The sequence below is a fragment of the Juglans microcarpa x Juglans regia genome, chromosome 4D (assembly GCF_004785595.1).
Source record: "Juglans microcarpa x Juglans regia isolate MS1-56 chromosome 4D, Jm3101_v1.0, whole genome shotgun sequence".
Taxonomy (NCBI): domain Eukaryota; kingdom Viridiplantae; phylum Streptophyta; class Magnoliopsida; order Fagales; family Juglandaceae; genus Juglans; species Juglans microcarpa x Juglans regia.
The window spans coordinates 26,606,259-26,631,183 of record NC_054600.1 but is presented as its reverse complement, the minus strand read 5'-3'; the positions used below and the strand labels follow the sequence as shown (position 1 = coordinate 26,631,183).

General features: G+C 37.0%; 3 protein-coding genes and 1 pseudogene across 3 annotated transcripts; 1 reads left to right on the top strand and 3 right to left on the bottom strand.

Annotated features, from left to right (window-relative positions):
• Nucleotides 1–4,001: 4,001 nt before the first annotated feature.
• LOC121260018 (phosphoprotein ECPP44-like) lies at nucleotides 4,002–5,388 on the bottom strand. Its single transcript, XM_041161876.1, has 2 exons — nucleotides 4,940–5,388; nucleotides 4,002–4,663 (listed from the first exon to the last, which is right to left on the bottom strand). The coding sequence occupies exons 1-2, from the start codon at nucleotides 5,234–5,236 to the stop codon at nucleotides 4,217–4,219; spliced, it is 744 nt and encodes a 247-aa protein (XP_041017810.1). The 5' UTR covers nucleotides 5,237–5,388; the 3' UTR covers nucleotides 4,002–4,216.
• Nucleotides 5,389–10,305: 4,917 nt separating this feature from the next.
• Nucleotides 10,306–13,216, bottom strand: LOC121259956 (lysine-specific histone demethylase 1 homolog 1). The gene has a single exon (XM_041161795.1). It carries the CDS (start codon nucleotides 13,176–13,178, stop codon nucleotides 10,701–10,703), a length of 2,478 nt encoding a protein of 825 aa, XP_041017729.1. The 5' UTR covers nucleotides 13,179–13,216; the 3' UTR covers nucleotides 10,306–10,700.
• A 1,396-nt stretch (nucleotides 13,217–14,612) lies between these two features.
• LOC121260034 lies at nucleotides 14,613–17,977 on the top strand. The gene is made up of 2 exons (XM_041161896.1): nucleotides 14,613–14,946; nucleotides 17,434–17,977. Exons 1-2 carry the CDS (start codon nucleotides 14,834–14,836, stop codon nucleotides 17,639–17,641), a joined length of 321 nt encoding a protein of 106 aa, XP_041017830.1. The 5' UTR covers nucleotides 14,613–14,833; the 3' UTR covers nucleotides 17,642–17,977.
• A 401-nt stretch (nucleotides 17,978–18,378) lies between these two features.
• LOC121260253 lies at nucleotides 18,379–22,381 on the bottom strand (annotated as a pseudogene).
• Between the last annotated feature and the right edge of the window lie 2,544 nt (nucleotides 22,382–24,925).

The following is a 24,925-nucleotide window of genomic DNA, read 5'->3' as shown; positions in this document are numbered from 1 at the left end:
TTTACAAGAATGTATTTAGAAGAAAATCATAGAATACATAAGGATAGTATATAAAAAAATGCTTATTAAAAAATAGTTCAAAAAATAATTAATAGTTAACATGGGGGTGCTACCTGCCCCCTTCGGGGCGGGGCCACCCCTATCCCGCCCATGTGTGGGCGAGGGTTGGAGTTTTTCCCCAGGCTCCACCTCCATCCATGCAGGGGCGGGGTATCTTGTTCGTTGACGGGGGTGTGGGGTTGGACCTCCAACCTTCCGCCCTTCACCCCTCCAGTCTCCACAGCAATTCACAGCACATTGAGCACAATCAAACAATTCACCAATCCACATGCACAATCAAATCCTTCACAATTCCCAATCTCATCCTCATTTAATCTCATCCTCAAATCTTCATCCACAAATAATAATAAAAAATTAAAAAATTGGGGGTAATTCGTGAAGAGATTCGGGATTGAGTGAGCCCTACTTACATTCGCCCGGCTTTGAGGCTTATAGGAGGTGGAGACTCAAGATGACGGTGGTGACTGGTGAGGCAAGCGGCGAGCTGGAGAGAATTGAGAGAGAGAATTGAGAGAGAGAGAGATAAATCGCGAGGAATAAGAGAAACAGGGGCTGGGGGGTCTTCGACTGGGCATTAACCCATAATCAAAACGCCGTCATTTTCATTATGGGCAGGGGTATTAAAAAAAATACCAAGGCACAAAACGACCTAGGTATTTTATTTTATTTATATAATATGCATTATATAATATATAATTAATATATATTATTAATGGGTGGAGCAGGGCGGTGTTCCACCCCCTCCCGCCCCCCTCCGCTTGATGCCCTAAATGTGGGCGGGGACCCCCCGCACCCCACATCGGCTGATGGGGTAATCCGCCCCATCTCACAAGGGCGAGATGGAAGAGGGACGGGGCAGTCGGGGTGGGGCTCCGCTGCCCACCCCTAACTGTTAACATAATAATAATATAAAAAATACTTAACATAAGAATAGTATAAAAAAATATTTCAAAAATACTTAATACTTAACATAATGATGGTATAAAAAAATTTAAAATACTTAATACTTAAAAGAATAATAGTATAAAAGAAAATATTAAAATGACATATACTTAAAAAAATATTAAAAAATACTTAATACTTAAAATAAGGATAGTATAAAAGAAAAAATTAAAATACTTTTTTTTCTTAGTTAATTAGAACTTAATAACGTGTTAACTTATTCTAATAATAATCATATTTACAAGAAAATCATAGCAAATTGAATATTTAATAATATATAGAATTAGTTAAAATCTTAATTAGTTATTAAATTTAATATAAAGATTGGTAATTTTTATAGGTGTTGTTTGATATATTCTCGTATCTTGCAATGTTGTTGTGTATTATTCTCGTATCTTGTATATTTTATTGAAATAAACATTAGACCCGTTCGAGAGTTATTAATCCGAATGAACGGTTGATTGATAACTTTTGAATTCTCTAGAGTTGACACTTTGGAATTGTAAGATCATTATTGCAAACTATCTAACTGTATCTGTTAGCGTCCGACATTATGATTTTGGTAGAGTCATCCCTTCTTGTTCTCTGGATATACAGTTTTGGTGATGGTGCATGCACACGACCAAATGAGCATATTTGGAGAACAATGGGACGATGTTGAAGAAATTTCGTTGGACGTGACATATAATATTTGATAGGTTGACGACTATGATCTTTCAATCCTAAATGGGATAGACCCAACTATCCGGTGAAATGAAAAAATTGCACAACATGTTAGATATATGCTTACTTGTTGATGCCCACGTGACTGTTTGTAATAAATTATTAGTCATAAATAAGAGTTGGATGCAAGTTAGAGATCGCTTGTGTGAGGATTACAATATATATTGAAGGTGTTAAGAAATTCTTGGAATTCATATCTTGTACAATTGATAGTGACAGGTGTATTAGATGTCCATGCCGACAATACAATAATTTTCGTTCTCATAAGATAGACTTGGTGAGAGAGTATATCTTTGTCAATGGAATTGACCAAGATTATACTGATTGGGTCTTACACGGTGAACTGTATCTAACGTCATTCGTAAAGTTAATAGTACAATCTCGTTAAGGTTGAGGCACTACTAGATGTGTGACGTTGAAAAAATATCGTAAAATGTGTAAGATTAAGGTTAACATTCATGACGAATATATCAGAGGCGAAGGACAACAAGCAGCTTGGCTTGCATCGCATGTGGGTGCTCTTACGCGAATTTATGCACATTTGGCTACGAGTTCATGGCAGAAAGTTTGTCAGAGAGAAGAGCGTAAGACTGTCAATGAGTTTATGAGTAATACATTTTGCAAATATAATGCGATATGTCATGAGTATTACAATAAGTTCGAGAACAAGGAAGATTCCGCCAGCATCATTTTTAGGATGTCCGACCTTTCGAATGAGAAAAATTTTGTGGCATATTTAAGGATTCATCATATAAGATAAATTAAATAAATTTTTTTACGTGTCCTATTTATAATTTTCGTTTCCTAATATTTACAACTTCTATGCAGGAGCGAAGTTTTATAAACAAAACAAATAGATCGAAGTTGAAGATTCATCATCATGCAGGCTCAAAATCTTTCCATCACCTATCTGAAAAATTGGTAATGCTATTTTTTTTTATTGTATATAGTTTGTTATTTAGAGGTATTCCAATGACTTTATATCTCAACAAATGTCTCGTGTAGCAAGATTGAGATACCAATTATGATCTGACAAAATTCTATGTTATATCACATGCTGATTGTAATGGAGAGTGGACTCATCCTGATATTCGTGAAAATTATGTAAGTACTATAATCTATTTTAATTAAACATATTTGAATATTTGTGACGATATTAATTCTTTATCTTATGTGTAAGATAAAATAATTGCTTAATATGCTAAATCTGCGGATCAAAATTTCTCAAAAGTGATGTTGAAATTTTACACAAATTTTGGATTAATATTTAGGATATTTGAGGAGTTTTGGTTGCTATGTAAATCCTTCTAGCTCTTCCTCATCGTCTGAATTTGCCTATAATACCTCTATTACATTAGACAAAGTGAATTTCAAAATCAGAGATTTGAATGCAAGACAACATGAGTTAAATACTTAATTGACAAAACAAACTGACATGAAAATGCGTATGAAACAACAAGAACTATGGTTGTACAAAAAATTGGAAAACTGACTTAGACCAACTCAGACTGGTCGCCGGAGCTCAGAACAGGCCGAAACCGGTAGAGAACCGGTCGGCGTGTGACAACAAATAGAAAAAATCGATATCGGCCGATTTGAACCTAGTTCAAACTGCTGAACTGACTGACTAAAGGAATTTTTTTTAATATATATATATATATATATTATATACTCAAAACGACGATATTCTACTTAAGTTTAAGTAGAATGACGTCGTTTAATTCATAACGTATGAAAAAAAAATTAAGTAGAACGATGCCGTTTGGTTGGCGTCATTTCAAAATAACTTCGTCTTCTTTCTCGCATTGTCTTCCCAATTCTCATCTCCTCTCTCTCTCTCTCTCCCCTCTGCAACACACTTTCTACTCTTTTAAAGGAAGCTCAGAACCAATTATGAACTGTCAGATAAATGAAGCAACGATTTTGACTGATATTTCTCCTCTATCGATTTTCTTCCCCAAAAATTAACTTTCGGTAGACATCAATTTTACCCAAAAGCTAAACCTAAAGGATCGATTTTTACCCCTAACAAGAATAACAAGAAGAAAAGTTCAAGAGAGATATGCAACTCCAAATAGATATGCTAATTCAACAGTTTAAGCCTCTAAAAAACTAATTTACATTATATGTACATATTCTGATATCTATTTAATTTGTTTGTTTTTATTTTTTTTCCCTTCTCTCAATCTGATGAGCTCTTTCTAGCACTAAATAAAAGTAAACAATTTAATTTAAACAGTTTTTTAATAATATTTTACTCTCAAATAGAAGAGTAATTTACGTACACAAGTACACAGAAGATGTTTATTGAAAAAACGGAACATAAAAAGCAGTACATATATATACAAAGTAGTTCAAATTTCAAAAACCACAAAAACTCAAAAGCAGAATCAAATAAAGCACATTTGAAGAACCCCGGCCCCATCGTAAATTAACAAAACAAAACAAAGCGCACACCAATATCTTTAATCCTTGAAGCATAACTCGATCTTTAGTAATGGGAGGCAGACTCTTTCTCCTTCTCTTTTTCCTTCTCTTCCTCTGTCTTGGGGTGGTATCCAGGCAGTTTCTCCTTGATCTTCTCCAAGAAGCCCTTCTTCTCCTTCGCCTCTCCTTCATGACTAGGTACTGGCTCAGCAGCCGCATACTCGGCATGAGAAGGAGGAGGAGGAGGAGGGACCTCCTCAGTCTTCTTCTGCTGGCCTGGAAGTTTTTCCTTAATTTTATCAAGGAAGCCCTTCTTTTCCTCAGGTTGGACTGGCTCTGCAGCATGAACGACTCCTTCTTCTTCGTATTTCTCAACAGGGACGTTGGTGTCCTCGTACTTCTCTTCTTCCTTCTCAACTGCTATTTTGTCCTTGATCTTATCTTTCTTATCCTTCTTTTCCTTCTTTTTCTTCTTCTTTTCTTCTCCTTCACCTTCATCCTCATCGCTAGACTGCAAAGTTCAAGCAACAGACATATTTTAAGATTTATTACATCTTCCTTAATTTAAATAGAATGAGAAACGGATTTTTCTTTTTTAATCAAATCAATATAGAAGTTAATGTCATAAAAGGAGTTGGGAAATGATACAAAAAACATAAAATAACCAGAACAGATCTTTTAGATCCTCTTTTTCCAAACCAAAAGAAAAAGAAAAAGAAAAAGAAAAAGAAAAAACCAGCTAGCTGTTACAGATAGATGGATTATAGTCTTATCAATAGATACTTACAGAGCTAGAGCTGCTGTTGGATCGGTGAAGCTTCTCTAAGAGACCGTGTTTCTTCTCTTCTTTCTCCAGCTTTTCCTTCTCGTATTCTTGATCCTGATCTACCTTTGGCTCACATCCAGAAACTGTAACTTTCTCATCAAACTCAGTAACGATCGCCTCCTCTTGGTGCTTCTCCTCCTCTTTCTTTCTATGGAAATTAAACAGCCCTCGGTCCGTCTTCTCCACGGCAACCTGCTGATCATCAACGACAGCAGTCTCGTACTCGTAACTACTCTTGTTGTGGTGTTCCTCCGCCATAATCGATCGAAAACAACTAAAACTTAGAATATCGAAAACAAAAACGAAAGAGACCAACGACGAACCAGAAGATCGACTAAGTTACTGAAAGGTTTTTTAAAGGTTTTTTCAGTTTTGCTACGATGGATTTGTATTGCGAGTGGAAGGTTTTATAACATAACATTTCGATATTAAAGACACGGATCTGACGCGATTAATCCTATTGGTTGCCTGGTTGGCCCAATCAGTGTGCCATTTCTCTGTAGCCGACGTGTCGCATTAACTTCGAGAGAAAAATGAGATCTCGTACTCTCCCTATTTTACATGCCTAAAGCTACTCGCTGAGAATAACGTGACAACTGTCCCCAAGAATAAGCAAGAAGGGAAAGAGGAGTCAAAAGAATTAATTAAAGAATAAACAAAGCAGAAAAAGGCGGGAAAACACGCGTACGAAAGCCAATGCGTAGATGACACGTTAAAGAAGATCATGGGAGCTTGTTCTCGTGGGACCCTTTTATGTCGGTCAGCCAGGTGATAAATATAGAAGGTCGGCTTTGGGACCCACTGAGATTACCTTATGGGATACGTGGCAGATTGAAAGAGGACGAGACGCGTCGATATTCGCGACTGGTAGATGCACGGTAGGGCCGTAGGCCTCCGCGTGGGGCATTGTTTAGCTGTTCGATGCTGTCACTTTGCGAAGATACGTTGCTTGGGAGAAGAAGAACGCTCTTCAATAAGTGGTCGGTTTGGGATGGCTGTACCCTTTTGGTTCTTTCTAATTTAACTTATTTTCGTACTATTTTAGTAACCATATATAATATATTATTAATTTGAATTATTATATGAATAGGTTATAGGGATATTGTTATTTTAGATATTATTATTATTATTTGTCATATTTAATGATGTCATACACTTTATATAATCGTCATTAAGTGATTAATAAATAAAAAAACTATTCATATACATTTTAGTCATAAAGCACTTATGTTAAGGTTCAAGGATTGTAAAGTCCAGTATGTTAGTAGATGGGGGCAATGTGACAGCTCACAAACTTGCTAGAAATGCATGGCATGATGAAGATTGTATTGTTTGGTGGGATTCTTTTCTTGATTTTTTAGTACCAGTCTTATGGATTGGCAAAAGCTTGTAATCTTCTTTGCCTATTAATGAAATTGTTTTCATATATATATATATATATATAAAATATTCAAAATAATTCTTTCTCGTGTGTAGAATAAAATAATTACTCAATGTGCTAAATCAAAGATTTGACTGTAAGACAATATGAGTTAAAGACTCAATTGATAAAACAAGCAGATATGAAAATACTAGGGCTGTGCATCCGGATCTGGATATCCAAGAGCATCCGGATCCGGCTTTTTAAAACCCGGATAAATCCGGTCAAAATCCAGGCCGGTATTGGATTTGGACCCGAATATCCAGATAACCAGATTTTATACTCGATTTTTAATTTTTTTGGTTTTTAATTTTTTATAAATTTTTGTAACACTTTTTAAAAGACTTTATATATTGCTTTCCTGTTTATTTTTTTTATATAATAAATATTTTGTAGGCATTTTAAAACTTTTTTTTGTCCATTCAAATTTTTATAAAATAAAATAAATAATAATAGATATCTACACACAATACTACATATTACATTATTTACATCACAATGCAAAACATCAATTTTACAAGGAACTCTTAGATTTACACTTAACAAATGGGATGTAAGCTTATTAACATTAGATAATCGAATTGGTTTCATGAAGAAGTCTCATTTGCTCCTTGTTCCAAGCATCTGATAAAATGATTGCTGCAAATTAAATAAAATCAAATATGAGTCGATACAAACGACAATTTTGTGATTAGGGGAGAATTTACACGTAAAATTTATTATTAGAAGGAATAATTTTTCGTAAAAACTGTTACATTCAACAAAGGAGGCAAATCAACATTAAGGAAAGGTCCTCTCTCAGAACAAGTAAAGCGTAAAATCATAAATATCACGCAAACGTTTTCCAACCCCAATCTTAAAATGTTACTCAACCGAACAAAATAACAGCATCCAATGGTCAAAAAAGAAACAATCTCGAAGCCATAACATTCAAACATTCAAACTCTCCCAGTAGCCAAACACAAAGGGAGTTAGAGCTTAAACTTGGGGAATAGCGAGAATAGGCTTTTGGGTCTTCTTTACTGCTTGCAATTTGGGTGTTTTCAGCCATGTTCTTGTCAGGTCAAAATCGGATTTGGATTAAAATGTGGGACTAGTTTGGAGGTGGCAGTAAAAACAGAGCAAGTAAAAATAAGGAGTTTTGAGTTTTTATATATATATATATATATATATATATATAAATTTGCAAAATCAGATCGTCTTCTTGTTCTAGGTTACAAAATTTGTAAATAAACAACAAAAAATATTTTCAGTAGAAAAAACAAAACAAACACATACAAATCCAAACCCAAAGGATAAAAAAGAACAAAGAAAAACATAGATAAGCCGACAGATTTGAGATTGAACAAATACGAGTACTATACCAACAAAAACTTAGATCTACAAGTATAGGAACTTAGATCTACAAACCCAGAAACTTAGATCTACAAACACAGAAATTCAGATCTAAAAACACAGAAACTCAGATCTAAAAACACAGAAATAGATCTAGCCAAAGTGGTAAACAACCAACGAGAGAGAAAAGTGATATACAAACCGAGAAAGCATCTGAATATTATTTTTCAGAAGCAAAAAAGTACACAGAGTTTTACAAAATTTTTAGTGTTGCGAGCATGTAGATCTATAAACACGTTTTTGCTAAAAGATTTTTTAAAAATAAGAAAACCCAAAAAGCAGATCCACAAACACAGAATCTCAAATCTACAAATACAAACTTAGAGAGAGAGAGAGAGAGAGAGAGAGAGCTCACGGAGAAATATATATAGATGCGGGCTTCAGATGAAGCACGTACAAACCCTAAGAGAGAGACAATGATTGTGTGTCTGCGCTGCAATTTCAAGCTAAGAAAGGAAACGAAGCAGAATGAATGTGAGAGAGAGAGAGAGAGAGAGAGAGAGAGAGGAAATCGAGAAGTGAGACTGAACTGAGAGAGAGGAAATAAAAAAGTAGTCTTACATTTGTTTTGGGGAAAAGGAAACCTACTGGTTATTGGGTTACCACTTAACGGCTTCAGCCTATTTGTAAAAGCCGGTTACGGATAATACCGGTTAAATATCGGATCCATAACTGATCTATTATATCCGCCTGGATCATCCGGATTTCTAGATTTTTAACCGGATTGAAAAAGAATTTGGTCCGGATGCACACCTTTAGAAAATGCGCATGAAACAACAAGAATTTGGACTGTACAAAAAATCGAAAAACCGACCTAAACCAATTTAGACCGGCCGCTGGAGCTCAGAATCGGCCTAAACCGATGGAGAACCGGTCGGCGTGCGGCAGCAAAAAGAGAAAATCGATATTGGGCAGTTCGGCATCAGTTTGAACCTAGTTCAAACTGCTGAACCGGCCAACTAAATAAATATTTTTTTTTATTTTATATATATTTTGTACTCAAAACAACGCTGTTCTACTTAAATTTAAGTGGAACGTCGTTGTTTTAAGCCCGTAGTTGTGTTTTAGACACAACTTAAACGACGTCTTACCAAACGACATCGTTTAATTCATAACGTATTAAAAGAAAAAAAAATTAAACCAAACGACGTCGTCGTTTCAAAATAACTTCGTCTTCTTCCTCGTATTGTCTTCCCAGTTCTCATCCTCTCTCCTTTGCAACACTCTCTCTCTACTCTCTCAGAGGAAACTCAATTTGAGAACCGATCGTGAACTATCAGATAAATGAAGCAACGGTTTCGGCCGGTATTTCTCCTTCCTGTCGACCGGTTTCGTGAATATTTTTTTTTATTAGTTTTTTCATAACATGATTTCATCCTATTATAGAATGAAAGTTCTATGTTTCAGTACTTCGAAACTATATAATAATTAATCTATTTTTACACTAATTAATTGAGCCGAGATAAGGAATGAGATAAGAAAAAGTAAAATGAAAGAGACTGAAATAGGTAGGGTATAAGGATAAGGTTCAAGTCATAATCATATCTACAGATGGCGCTAACACCCGTGATACTAGCAATTGATCACATAAATCATGCTGTTTTGGAATTAATATGTCATAGTTCCAAATAAAACTAAATTAAGATTCATAACTTGAACTAAGTCCTTCGTATTTGGTTTACATTAGATATAGAATTATGAATTTCTCCCACTAAGGAAGAAGTGGGTGGATTAAGGAAAGCTTGAGGAGGCGAGGCAGTCTCATATTGTCCTAACCAAAGGCAGAGGTTTAATTGTAAGATTAATGCCTTGAATTTCCGAAAGGATTGGTAAGTTTTGTCTTATACAACGAGGGGAGTTCTTCTTATTGTAGTGCAAATTTGATATGAAAAGCATTTTATTACATTTCCTGAATTTTTGTCGAAAATACATAAAATATAAAAAAATTATTCTCATCAATCACTATTTACTACCCCTCACCTTATGAAAAACACCTTACACAATATGGGTAAAAAAAAAGTAGTAGGTGTGGAGTATGACAGTGAATAGTGGCCGATGAGTATAATTCCTCTAAAATATATCTATTGTCCCGAAATCCCTATTGGAAATACATGCAATTTTTTGGGAATCTCTGTACTGAATTATCTAAGAACCCTGTTATCAAAACATCGATATAATCTTGTAAGAAATCTGTAATGAAAAATTGGAGAATGAAACATTTTGTTTCCATTAAAGAAAAGGCCGGAAAGCATCAATTTTTCCTTGAATAGAGCGAGGTACTCAAATACCCATAACGAAGTTTCTTTGGAAGTCTACATAGCCAATCCATTATTGGATTGTTGGGCTTCGGACATCATGCAATACACGAATTAGCAAGGATGGATGGATGCTACTGGGCCACGGCTCACACCATGGCAATTTGATTGGGGTTGAGACTAGTTGAGAGGAGCAATAATCCAAGACTTCCAATCCTTAAAATACACCAATAAAAGTAAAAAAATAAGAAGAGAGGTGTTCCAAGTTATTGTTTCTTTATTAGTTTTCACAAAATAACAGATGCAGTCATACAATTTTGCAGTACTGAGTACGGTATTCTTGTACCCAAAAGGAGAACAAGAACAATTCATATAAACTAACACTGAATGCAATTCAACTGAATGATGAGATTTACAATAATCTAAGAAAACACATAGTTCCCAATTAGTTACTCCAAAGAATCTTGCAGTCCCAAAGGGAAGTTTATATAATTAATCAAAGGCACTAAAAAAAAAAATGGGACCAATCGACTCCCAAATTCATATGTACTCATTTGAGCACGCATATTCACGCGCACTTCTCACCCCAATGACAGTGAACTCCCCCTCCAGCTAGTCTAAAGGCACTATCATCCAACGTAGAGAAGATGAGCTAGAAACTCCCACCTATCAATCGATGCTCCCCTTTATCTATGCCAGCACCATCTTTAGATTCACCATTTAGGTTGGATCTAGCTAATCTTACATGGGAGATTAGAGATTCCCCAGCACCAGATAAGCCTTTCCTACCAACCAACCTCACCCCAAAGTCATGATTTAACATCCTCATCCTGTTACCATCTCCATCAACCTCACTCAGTTTAATGACCTGGTTCCTTGAAATCAAGCCGAACAGACAGATACAGACAGAGTTCAGTCTCTCCCCTCCAAATTTCACTCTTAACAATGAATTAGAATTAAGGTCATTTGATCTTGGATCAAACAAAACAGAGAAGCTCCCAAATGTCAGGTCAGGGCTCTCAAACAATTTATTCAAATCGTCACTTTCATCTCTAACATTATTTAATTTATCAGCCGGAATCAATGACCTCCTCTTGGCCATTCTCAGTATGTTTGCAGCTTCTCTCATCCCACTAAGAAAAGCTCCATGCATTGTTGCTGGGTACTGTTTGTTAGTTGCCTCTCCTGCAAAGAACACCCTCCCATCTCCAACACTCTCAGCAAGAATATCATAGTCATCTCCCGAAGACCCAACTGCAACATAAGAGTAAGACCCATATGAGAATTGATCCTTCCCCCAGCGCGTACAGACTGCCTGAACTGGATCTGGAACAGCAATACCTTTCGGATGAAAGATACCCCTCAATATGTCCAACACCCTTCTCACAGACTCGACAGGTGACATCATCTCAAACTTGATTGCGGCGTCTCCAGCCACAAGTGCAACAAGAAGTGGGCCTCCTGATACAGAAGAGTAGCTATAAAACAAAAAGAACTCGCCTCTCATACTGGGATCTTCCGTCAAATGCCCAAACGTATCAATGTCACCACCCCAGAAATTATACGGGAACAGCATGGCAACCTTATTTAGCAACCCAAATCCTAATCTCTGAATTGCATCTTTCTTTCGCAGAGGAAGATCTGGAAAGAACTCGATCGTTCCCTTCTTAAGCACGCCCAATGGCACCGTGCAAAGAACCATGTCCCCACGGAACTCCTGCCCACCAGCATAAACCAAGACCCCATCGGTCCCGTACCTGATACTCTCCACAGTCCTTTCGAAGAAAATGGGAAGGTCCTCGCAAAGGGTTCGGACAAATGTCTCATTTCCCCCAGGGATAAAACAATGATCACCTCCCATCTCATACGGATCATCCTGATCCCAATACGCCATCGACAAATTAGACATCAACGAAGCATTCGCATATTCCAAGTTAGCAAGATGCCAATTCAACAGCATGCACTCTTGCGGGTTCTCGGCAACGTTATAAACACGCCGAAAAGCTTCGAGAGCAGTCCCTAATGGAACATCTACCGATTTCACTTCCTCTATCATATCATGTCTAAGTTTACACACTCTATCTAACAACTTGTTGAACGAAACCTCAACTTTAGAGTCAGTTTCTGGGTTCACCGCTTCGCCATCAGGTAAATACAATGGGCAAATATCTCTCACCTTGTGAAGCGGCAATCCCAATTGCCTTGCGAGAACCCCGAGCGGGTTGCCGTTTATTCCGGTGAGGACGCTCCCACCGAGATCTGCTGCGGCCTCGACGCCTTCACTCTGCATTCTCTTCGTCCTCACGCGCCCTCCCGGCCGTGCCCTACCTTCCAAGACTACGACTTTGAACCCCATAAAGACCAATTGCCTCGCTGCGACTAAACCGGCGAGACCCGCACCAACGATTACCACATTGCTCTTGTCGATTCCGTCAAATGACCTCAGTTTCGCTTCTTTAATGGCGGGCGCGAGCCCGAAGTTTATGTAACCGTGGTTGAGAAGAAATCGGTAGGCCGAGTCAACGAGGCCTTTGTGCTCGGACCGAATGGACTCGAGCGCATGGTCCCGGGTCAACCAAACGGACACGTTGGATCGCCACCGAGCGAGAATGTGGTTCCGGACCACGATGTAGTTGGCCTGCTCGACTCCGCCGATGGTGGAGACAACGTTGGCTTCGATCTCCTCCTCGGTGAGCGAGTCAACCGGGAAGCCAACCGAGATTGCGATTAGGGCTTCGACGTCGACGTCCTTCGCTATGTCGGACCGGCGATTCCTGGCGAGAGATGGATTGCCGTTAAGCTCCGTGAAGAATTTCTTCCTTCGGCGACGCTTCTTGGGAGGCGGGCCGGGTTCAGTTCGTCCGGGTTCGCTCGGGTTAGGGTTTTGGGGCGGTTCATCGAGGTTGTCTTCTTGGATGGGGTCGGAGGAGGTGTCTTCTTGGGAGTCCGAAACGGGAGCTTCGGGTGTAGTTTTGGGAGGTGGAGAGTGATTTTCCGGTGAGTTCTGGAGATTGTTATCGGACGGGGTTGCACTGGCGGATAGAGTGACGTCAGTATCCGGCGAGGAGACGCCGGATGCGACGTCGTTAGGGTTATAGGAGGGGTCTAGGGAAGGTTCCGTTGTTTCCATGTATCGAAGCGAATTTCGATTGTGGACGATGCTACGTTTTAAGGGCTTTAATCTTGGAATTCAATCTATCTTGGGCCGAGAGGGTAAACACGGGCTAAGCCCATTTATTTATTGGGTTGTATCCAAAGCCTGAATAGAATATAGGGCCGAAATAACTCTGCATCTAAATAGAGTAACTTTACTCTGTATATCTTATATGTGTCGCCTTATTCTTCAATCACGCCACGCCTATTGACGTAGGCCTCTATTGTAATTTGTAATGCATTGAGATTAATTTAGTTTAATCTAATTTTAAATTGAGTTTAATAATTAAATATTTAATTCTTAAATCATTAAATTCATTTTAATTCAAAATCTCTTTACATGTGAGACTCGTAATCTTTTTCAATTAAATATCTATTTATACGCGAAACTCACAATCTTTTTCAATTAAATATCTATAAATATATCTAAATTAATTTTAACATATAAACACATCTAAACTTATTTTAAGTGGATCTCACAAAATTTATTCTTCTATTTTAACTCATTACTATTCATAAAAAATTTAATTTATCTTAATTCGGCTCAACATCTAAACGGGCACTATGTCTTTTTTATTTTTGAGACATGTTGACCTAGTTACTCACCATTCTATTTCACCGAAAAAAAAAAAAGTACTCTCCATTCGATTTAAAATGTATCCTAGCTTAACGTTGGCAATGACCTCATAGGTCAGCCATTTAAATTGATAAAAAAGAAGAAAGAAATCATTTAATCATAAAAATATTTTATAAAAACAAATATATAAATTGATGTAATTTGATATAGTACGTTAAATTATAAAATTATTTTTATTGTAAAGTACTATAATATGAAGTCATGTTAATTTATATATTTAATTTTGATAAAATTTAAAAGGAGAATAGTATTATTCTTTATACATATTTATTTATTTTTAAACAAATTTATTTCTAAGCCAATATGGATGATACACATCTATCTTGTTGACGTATCAAATTCAAAAAAGTTTTAAATTTGAAAATTTTAAGTTTTCTTGTAAATAGTTTTATTGATAACAAATGCTTAAACGCAAGCCTATAAAACCATCCCTTTAATCTAAATTTTGCCTTTTCTATAAGACTTTTATAGTGACAAGGACCCCTAGATAACTTATATTTTAATAATTCTGCAAAAATGATTAAACGAAAAGTGACGTGAATATTACATCCAAGCTGGTGCGAGGATGAGATAATAAAATTTAGGTTGAAAAATAATATTTTATCTCGAATTACATCAGTGAATATCATAAAATTTAAAAAAAATTAGATATATAAAATATATGATGATTATATGATATAATTTAATTTTTTTAAAAAAATTAAAATTTAAAACTTATAAATCAAACAATATTTATATATTTATATATGTAATTGTTTTCTTACTTTTAAGAAAAATAGTAAGAAACTATTAAAATGGGAAGAAAGCTGGGAGAAGGGGTCAGGCGACGAAGTACGAACCCCGAGCCAAGACGGATTGAACGCTGAGGCCCACTCCGGTTCCGTTCCATCGTTCAAATCGTCGTTGGCTCCGTCGAGTCTCTATTGTGGACAACGAGGACGATATCTGAGCTCTTGAGAGAGAAGGAGGAGAAGATTGGAGAGAGAGGCAGAGCCATGATAACTCGATCGAATCTGGCCGAGCAGTTGAGAGAGTACCAGCTTCGATCCAAGCACGACTGGGCCTCCGTCTCCTTCTTCTCCTCTACTTCTAATCTTCCTTCTTCAAGGTATGTCAATTCACTTTATATTTTTGATAAATATATTTTATTTATCAAAACTTTTGTAATTGTATTTTGATTAGTATTACATTCTCACGATTCTTGAATATTTTTTTGGTTGTTTGAATCGTTTTGTGATCAACGTGCTTTGGAAAATAGTGTATAACTTTGGACAATTTGTCAATCTCTTTAAGTTGATTACGGTTTTGGGAATTTGGGGGATCATTTTATGAGAGGCATTTCATTGTTTTGGAATTGTAAGCATAAAATTCGACTGCTTTTATTCAAGCGAACGTTTCTAAAATTGGTCAGGTCGAGCATATCGGTTCTCAGTTTTGCTTTTTGATGCATTTTGAGTTGTTTGTTTGAAAATTATTTCCTACAAAACAAATTCTTAACGCACATTTCAATTCTTAAAAGAACTATTATCAGGTGTCCTATCGACAATGACCTAGCAAATACAAGCATCTGGTGTGTCGATACAGTTCATAAAAGAGGGCCGGTAAGGTTGGAAATTTTTGCCCCCAACCTTCTTTCTTCTTTTTAATGCAACATACGACGTACAATTGTTCTTGCTTCTCTTTTCAAAATTATATCCTACTCGCAACCCTAGGGGTTGGCTCAAGTGGTAAAGGCCTTGGGCTTGGGGTATGCTCGCCCAGGGCCAAGGTTCAAATCTCCCTGGGTGCAAACAATCTCTATGGGCCACACCCCCTGGTGAAAAGTCAGCGATTTAACCAGTTCCGTGTAAGGAAACTTCCGAGGGTGCGGTGCACGGAACCGGAGTTTACTCTGCAGGGGTGGGTCCGAAAGGCCCTGCCTTAGAGAGGTTCCCCGACATAAAAAAAAAAAAAAAAAAATCCTACTCGCAACCGAAGGGGTTTTTGAGCCTTAGGTATATGTGGTGGGCGATAACATTTGCAGGTGAAATGATGCCTAAGATTATTGCATGAAGAGTAGATGGCATATATATTTGTTGGCATATCTTTCTAGATGAGATTTTCAACTTGATCTGTCAAGGTGCAGCCTAGTGGTCGAGGGCCGGCATGGGATGAGCTGTATTTTAGACATCCTGGGTTTGATTTCGTACTAGGGTTCCCTTGGATTACCTAGTACACAGTCTTGGTGGTGGGGTCTTGTATCCGGGGTCCAATCCCTAGGAAAATTGGGCCCTTGCCTTACCTTGTTGAGGTTCGGCATAGAGAGAGAGAGAGAGATTTCCAAGTTGGTTACTGCTATCACATGTTGGTCATCTGCAAAATGGCTCATGTCTCATTTTTGGCCATTTTGTTAATAGGGTATGATCAGAGCAGGCTTAGGGCTGGTCGTGATGAAATTAGTTCAACTGTCCAGTCCGATTTTTAAAACCTCAGCATGAATTAGTATACCTGTATCCTGTATTCCTCCGTTCTTATGAAGCCCTGAACTTCAAACTGCATGACATTGGCTTTTTGTTTGAATGGTAATTTAGGCACGCTAGCTATTCTCATGGATACAATCTATCCGTGCTTGACTTATAAAGCATTAATCATTCAGCTGCAACCATAAAAAAAATAAATAAATAATTGATGCGCAAGAGTACTATTACTGGCGTTTTTACACTATGGTACACATATGTCTAGATAGAATCAGAAAGCATCAAGATATTACTATGTTAAAGCATAAAAGAAAAAAAGTATACGTTCATAACTCAGAAGGCTTAGTTCCGAGTCCATCCCTTAGTTCTTACTTGTTATTTCGATGGGAATAGAATCATTTTCATTTCAAGTGAAATGGAGAGTATCCATTATTCCATTTAGTATAAAACATGGGTTTTTATTTATTTATTATTTCGTTACCAAAAAGATTAGGTTGACATGTGAAATGACCAAAACACGACATGTTTGGTATTAAATGGATATTCTTCATTATTATCCATGGAGCTTTCATTTGAATAAATGATGTTTGTGACCTGGGTTATACTTGATTCAAAGAACAAGTTTTTTGTTTAACTTCATTTTGAGTTTGTTCTAGCAGAAACTGAATTGTTAGGGAACTGAGCACTTTGAATGACACAACTAGGATTATGATGTTAATTGTTATATTGAATGTTTTTTTAATGGACTACCCTCTAGAAAACAACGGCACAAAGAAAATGAATAAGGATATCATGGGATTAATTTCTTTTTTAATAAATATGCAGCTGAACTGTGTATTTAATAAATATGCAGGCAGGTCAACTGCAAATGGATGTGAGTGGACATTGTCCAAAAATTTAATTGAGTACCTTGCTTCTTGCAATTTTTGAATTTGATTTCTCACTAGTGAAATTTTCTGATTGTTGTCTTGAAGAATTCCCTTTTTCTTATGGAACTTCTTCTCGCAATGGATGTGAGTGGACTTATTCTAATTTGCATGAGCTCTTTCAGTTTTTTCTGATTATTCTGTGGATTAGTATTTATTGGATAACATGACTTCTGATAATACTTTTTACCCATTTTCCTCCTCTGGATGCAGGGTGGATGTTGTGATCTTTTTAATATGGGAACTTGTTATTCTAGCTTTCCTGGTTTTTTCTGCAGTTTCTCTATATTTTAGGCATATGCGGCTTGCTTTTATTCTAGTATGCATCACGATGCTTTTCCTTTTATGTATGAAAATTACAAAGCAAGTGAGATTGGCGAGGAAAAAGAAGCGAAGGATGCTTCTTCCTCTGTCAATGTGAAACTATATGTAGTCGTTTTTTTTTTTTTTTTTTTTTTTTTTTTTTTTCCTATAGTAACCCAACTTTACTGTAATACGTTCTTGATCATTGCAATTTGGTCCGGCTTCTTTTTTGGTTTCTGGACGGAGTACTGCACCTAAAGAAGATAAAGGATATAATGACGGGTATGCGCCAACAATGCTGATCAAACTGGTTTATCCTCGAGGTAGATAATCCTTGTGTCATGACTGAATGATGGATTGTAGTCGTGTCAGTTTCTTTCTTGCTGTCAGTTTCCTGTATACATGATGCAGTCAAAACTGGTACTTTCTTTAATTTTATTCCTTTTTTCCGTGAGGAGTTATTCTGTCAGTTCCATTTGGAATGAGATGACTGCTTGTTTGATACAATCATGTTAGACAAGGTTGTCCTCTGTAAGTGATTATCATCGTATGCAAATACTGAAAAAGAAGCCATGGCTTGTATTAACCGTAGTTGCCACTTATGTATCTCATGAAAGCAAAGTGCAACCCCTCTCCAAATGCTCTGTCGAGGTAGAGGGTATGCCACTTTTTTGTTTTGGTCTTTCACCCAAAAGGTTGAGATAAATTGACTATTTCCATACGAGTAAGGATTGCGTGCAATTAATAAGGAAGCTTTGAAGTTGGCTGCTGGTCATTGAGTTGGGGATTATTTCTCATATAAAGACGCTAGACTTATGTCCCTGACCAATATTTACAAACCAAACGCTCCATACCTCTGAGAATTCTGATTAAGTACATCACAAGCAAGCAAGTTCCAGTAACTCTGCACAGTTTCTAAAGCTTCATTACAATTATACAGAAAATCTTGTTGAAAGCAACTCCATTGTCTCATGTCCTCTGAGCAAAATGTTTATTCCACTCTTGAAGGTCAAGCGAGCCAGTTTGGAAACCCAAGAGGGCAAGAACAGGGGAAGTTGTTCCGAATTTTGTTCTTTTCTTTTTTGCTTCTTTTTTACAATGATATTTGAAGCTACTTCTCTGTGGTTAACTTCTGAGTAGGAGCAGTTCCTCAATTTCACACGCATTGAGCAACTACTCAGGCCTGAGCTACGTTGAACCTTTGCACCTTCTTGTTTTGACTACTCATTTGGGCTTGAAAAAGTGGATCTCTATTCCTATGGTCACTATATTCCAAATTGCTCCAGTGACAACAAGAATGCTAAGAATCATTCCCAATACTCCCAATACCCAATTGAGGTACCAAATTCCAGTACATTTCTGAGGTTTCTTGATCAGTATCCACATGAAACAGGATATGCTAAGGTGATTGGCAGTGATATCCCTCCGATCAATCCCGCCAAGCTTGGCAAGAATGGTAGCGCCACTGCTATGAAAAACGCAAGACAACCAAAGGCAGCTCGGAACCCTGATCGGAGCCACCGTGTACAGGGTTTGTTTACTTTGCTGGTATACCTCAACTCCAGATTGTCAAAAACTGGCATTGCATATATTTGGAATGAGCTGAGACTATTTATCACCACGAGTAAGCTTGTCAATCCCAAGAGCCATCTTGGTGTGTCATCCGCGTGGTATTTGTACAAAGCATTGAGCATCCCTCCATTAGGTATCTGGCAATAAAGCAGAAATCGTTAGTTGTTTTGCCTCAGATCAGTTTGTCATGTAGATCAAGCCCGGACCGATCGAGTAAGAATATTCCCAGTATTGCACTATAAGAGTCTGGAGGGTTAGGTGCTCACTAAATTTCCATAAGCCCAATAGCCGCCGATGGCAATGGGAAACAAACACATTGCGATAATTGCATACGCAAACTTCACTCCTCTCCACATTGGTACACGCGATGGGTGCTCTGCGTTCGATGGTATAGTTCCCTGCATTTTCAATGACACCCATGTATTAAAATATGATTTAATTCAAAACTTTATTAAATTCATTCTAACCATGCTATATATGCGATATGTGAATTCTAACAATATAATGCACTCTTATATGTGAAATTACCAATTGTTCTAAAAATTTAAATCGATAGAAAAAATATACATTTAATTATATATATTATATTCTTAACAAATCAACTTTAATATGTAACTATGCACCATTAAATTGATGATGATCATAGAATACAGAATAGGGAAATTTACCTGTATTTCGAGGACGAGATTGTGGCCTCTAAAAGTGAAGGCAATAATCCCAAAAGCATTGAAAATGGGAAGAGCCTTTTGCATCAAAATACTTTGAAGTTAGTGGTCATATGAGACCCCCAGGGGTCTACTTTTGACGACAGAGACTACCCATATCAGCCAACAATAGCTTATGGCAGTAACAGCTCCGATGAGGGACACTCCGGCTATCGAATTCAGATTGGGAAATTGAGCCATAGCAGTGGCAAAACAAGTGAAAATCACATACCACTCCGTTGTCGTCGGTAGATTTATGTTGCATGTGTCCGCACAAATGATCTGGAAGAAGATTTTCATGGTCCCACCTCCTATCATGATTAAGGTCACACATGTGCCGCCTGACAGATACATGGTCGGCAACAATGCAAGAAGTTTCCCCCACTTCTCACCTGTTATAGATTGATATATATTTGGTAAATTTATTTAGTAAACAACAGGGACAAATTAAGAGGATAAAAAAAAAAAAAAAAAATTCTATACACACTATCGTCTTACTTTCATCCCACTATGTAAGATGTGACATATTAATTATATATCACTATTAGATAATTATTTATTAGATGATTCTTCATCATTTAATAGTAATAAATGTACCACATCTTACATAGTACTGAAATGAAAATGAGATATGAATATGGTGTATAGCATTACTCATAATTACCGAATGTTAATTAAGCTCACAATTGTTCATTTAACCTTTTAAGATAATGAATGATTTAATATGATATATAAATAATAAATAGTGTACGTTATGAACTTGACCCCGCTCTAAATTGTGTGATCTAATTCCACTTTAAAGATGGTTTAATGCGCGCTTTTAGAATGGATAAATAATCTTTGGATAAATTTGGGAGTACTTGTCTTCTTGTCTTGGGAAAAATTCTATCCATAATTTTCTTAATTCTCAATGCTCATTATCTCTTTATATCATGTGTATCATCCATTAATAATTAATGAATGATATAAAGTAATAAATGATAAATAATTTTTCAATCAGCTTAAAAATCAGAATAGCGTAAAGATGATAACAAAAAGTAGGGTATATAACAAACGTCCCAACAGTAAGAAATTAAAGATTAGGATAAACAAATAAAAGAAACAAATTAACAGTATGAAAAAGATAAGCTGCAATTAGAAACTTTTGTCAACATGCATGCATGCATGTATAACTTTATATAATTAATTAGCACCACACGCAAGAAAGCAAGAGTACGTAGTCATGTTGTTTTGACTGATATGGATGCTGATCTACTCGCAGCATTACACGTTTCACCAAAATAATTCGAAATATTGGTGATTGATAAAGCTATCGGATTAGGAGGATTTGTTAATTAACAAGTGTCTAGTGTAGATATCATGAGATAGATTTGGAATCCTGGTGATTAAACATGCGCTGTTTAATGTTTATATTATCTTTCAATCATATTGTATGATGAACAGATATATAGTTGACACATAAAAAAAAGTTTTTTCTTAATTTCATGTCATGTCTTTTAAGGTTGCCATGCATGTACGTACGTGGATATGCCGTATAAAACAAACCTGTAAACATATATACGTAGTGTATATTGAGTATAGCCATGCATTGACGTACATTTACGTATGATCAATTTGGCATGCATGCTTAACCAAAAAAAAAAAAAAATGGCATGCATGCATTCATGCATCTTCGCTGACCTCATATATTATTATTATGTCAAACGCACAAATCTAAACATCATGATTCCAACGAAGGCCAGTCACGCTCAACATGATCGTCATGCATATATATATATATATATATATGCTGCTCATCATGTATTATATATATCTATATATACTGTATAGTTATTGCTATGCATGCTAGATATATATGATCTGCACTCATGCAATATATTAGATGATTGATCGTGCGTACCAAACGCTAACGTGGAAAGGCGAAGATATCTGCTATAACGCGTCCCGGATTCCGATTCATGCAACTTTATTAGTAACAACAGGTGTACATCTGCCATATGAAAACCAGCGAAAGGCCTAAAATTCCCCAAGTCCTGAAATAAATAAAAGAGAAATTGAAATTATCTTTTAAAAATTGTACGATTCAACTCAACTTAATTTGATCTCATACTATATATTATTTAATTCAAAACTTAAATCTTTATGTGATTCACTAGAATTATGTATGATTCTCTGTAAGGTTATGTCGTCCGATCAATTCTCTCTAATTCGACAGTTATGGATGATATATCTTAAATCGATCATGCGTTTACATGCATGCATGCCAAGTGTTGTTTTTATCTTTCATTTTATATAACCATATATATATATATACATGACGAGATCGATCGATCACGCAATCAGATTCAAAATCGTTTACTCTCTTTTTTACAGTTATTATTATATATAATCAGCCTGGACAAAAGGAGCATGCAAATTAACTTACCAGCCGAGGGAAGTGAAAGCTAGTGGAAGAACAAGGGCTTGAAACCCGATTCCGGAACATAGAGTATGAAATGCTGAGTAGTAAGCGTTACCGTTCCTCGATTCCGTGATGGAAGCCAAGCATCATCAGCTTCTTCCAAGCAGCTGCAGCCTTGCATGCTTATAATAATGGCTTTTTTAATTCATAGGCTGGCGATTGGAGAACTCATCATCAAAAGCGAAGCAAATGGCCGGCTAAGTCAAGGGATCTTTGGACGGAGATGGCCGAAATTTCTGCTTCTTCCCTCTTTGTTATTAAAACGACAGCAGGATATTTGGATGAATTGTTGGTCACCGCAATATGTGTGCCACTTTGTATATTAATAGAATAGACACTTGTACAAGGAAGGAAAGTTATTTACATAGAAAGTAAAGACAATAAAATATACAGCAAGAATCAAGGAGGAATTTGTGGGACTGCACCAGATTCATGAGTGGCATCCTTACTATTCCTAATAGCCCCTGTCAAGCCAATGGCGGGCAACGACATTGAGCTTAGACCTCAAAAAAGAAAAACGTGTGGAAACTAGTGGCTTCGTAAGCAAATAATTAATTTGGTCTTTAGTAGATAAGAAACGTACATCAAGAGCATGTTGGTTAACCTTCTCACGAATGATAGTCAATTTCAACATATTTGGTGTGAGCATGGAAGACAGGATTGCTAGTTAAATAGGTGGCACCAATATTATTACAGTATAAAATTGGACTATAAGCAAGAAAAATCCCAAGTTCCCGAAGTAACGATTGCACCTAGATGACCTCGGTTGTGACATGTGCGACGGCACGATATTCAACTTCTGTGCTTGAACGAGCAATCATAGGTTGCTCCTTAGAACTCCAAAAAATAAGATTTGGACCAAGATAAATACAATAAACACTGGTGGAATTTCGATCGTTGGGACGGCCATCCCAATCAGCATCTAAATATACCAAAAGTTGAAAGGGAAACTGCGCTGAAGGAGAAGACCAAATTTCATGGTCTATTTGAGGTAGCGCAAAATACGCTTAACTGCCATCCAATGAACCTCGTGAGGTTATGCATAAATTGACATACCTTATTCACTGAGAATGAAATGTCTATGCGCGTAAGAGACAAGTATTGAAGAGCGCCAATCGTGCTTCTATAGAGAGAAGCAACGGAACACGCAAAACCAGTAAATAGAGATAATGGAGCAGAAAATCCAAGAGGAATACATCAATAGTTCCAAAAGAAGTGTTAAACCATTTAGTCACTATAGTGGTCCCTCACCAGGCTCCTGGAAGTGGAGGGTTGGAAGGTCAACTTTCACTCCCAATGGAGTGAGGAAGGAACTTCCCTTTTCAAAAGGGTTTAATCAAAAGAAAACTTTAGTGGATACTAAGAAGGTTAGTGGTTATTGCAGTGGATATTGGAGCACCCATAATTTTTTTGATCCCAATATCATTAAGAAAACCTCTTTAACCCTCAATTCAAGAGAGCAAATAGAAGTAAGAGTAGCTAATGGGAGAGGATTAGGAGTGAAGGGAAGCTGGAAAATGTTGAAGTGTTGTTAGGGCCATTTGTTTACTATTGATTTCTTTTTATTACCTCTGGGGTTGTGACATAGTATTGGTATGCAATGGCTTAGGACCTTAGGTCCTATGTTGTGGGATTTGTAGCCCTTACAATGACTTTTACTCAAAGGGTGACCTCAATCATGCTCAAGGGTCCTTTCATTCGCTGCGCTCGTCCTCCCTGAAGAGGAATAGGACTCGACAATGAGTGTGTATCTTGGGATACTCACTCACTGTTGAGGAATAGCAAACAACTCATTCTTTTTATACCGCCACGGCTAGGTGGAGCTTCCTCCCCCTGAACCCCTCTTAGTCCTAAAGCATTGATTGACTTGACTGCGTGCGAAGCAGCAAGTCGGGAAGGAGAAACAACAAAGCGAATGCTGAGCGAATTCAAGGACTGAGTTTAATGAAGGCCTACGGCTATATCGGAGTTGAATCAGAGCTAGTAGGAAGTAGAGGGTGCTGGCTTTAATCAGCTTACCAAAATAGAGAGGAGGGGCATGTTATTGCAGATTTCATAAGTGAGAAGTGAGGAAGAGGAAACTGTGTACCACCTGTGTGGAGAAGTTTACAGAAATTCATGGGGTGTTTAAGGAACCTAAAGGGCTGCCTCCCAAAAGAAGCCATGATCATCCTATTGTCTTAAAGGAAGGGGCTGCCCCAATTTCAGTAAGGCCCTGTAGTACCATTTTTATCAAAAAATTGAAATAGAAACAATAGTACAAGAGTTGCTTGATGCTGGAATTGTAAGACTCAGTTAGTCCCCTTTCTCCTCCCCCGTATTATTGGTTAGAAATGATGACGGAAATTGGCACATGTGTGTTGACTATCGAGCATTAAACAAGGAAACTGTCAATGACAAGTTTCCAATTCTAGTTATTGACGAATTATTGGATGAATTGCATGGGGCCACTATCTTTTCAAAAATGGACTTAAGGTCTGGGTACCACCAAATAAAGGTCAGAGACATGCCTAAGACAGCTTTTAAGACTTATCAGGGTTGTTATGAGTTCCTAGTTATGCCATTTGGCTTACTAATGCACCAGCTACGTTTCAAGGCCTTATGAACGAAGTGTTCCAGCCTTACTTGTGGAGGTTGTTGTTGTTTTCTTGGATGACATTCTAAT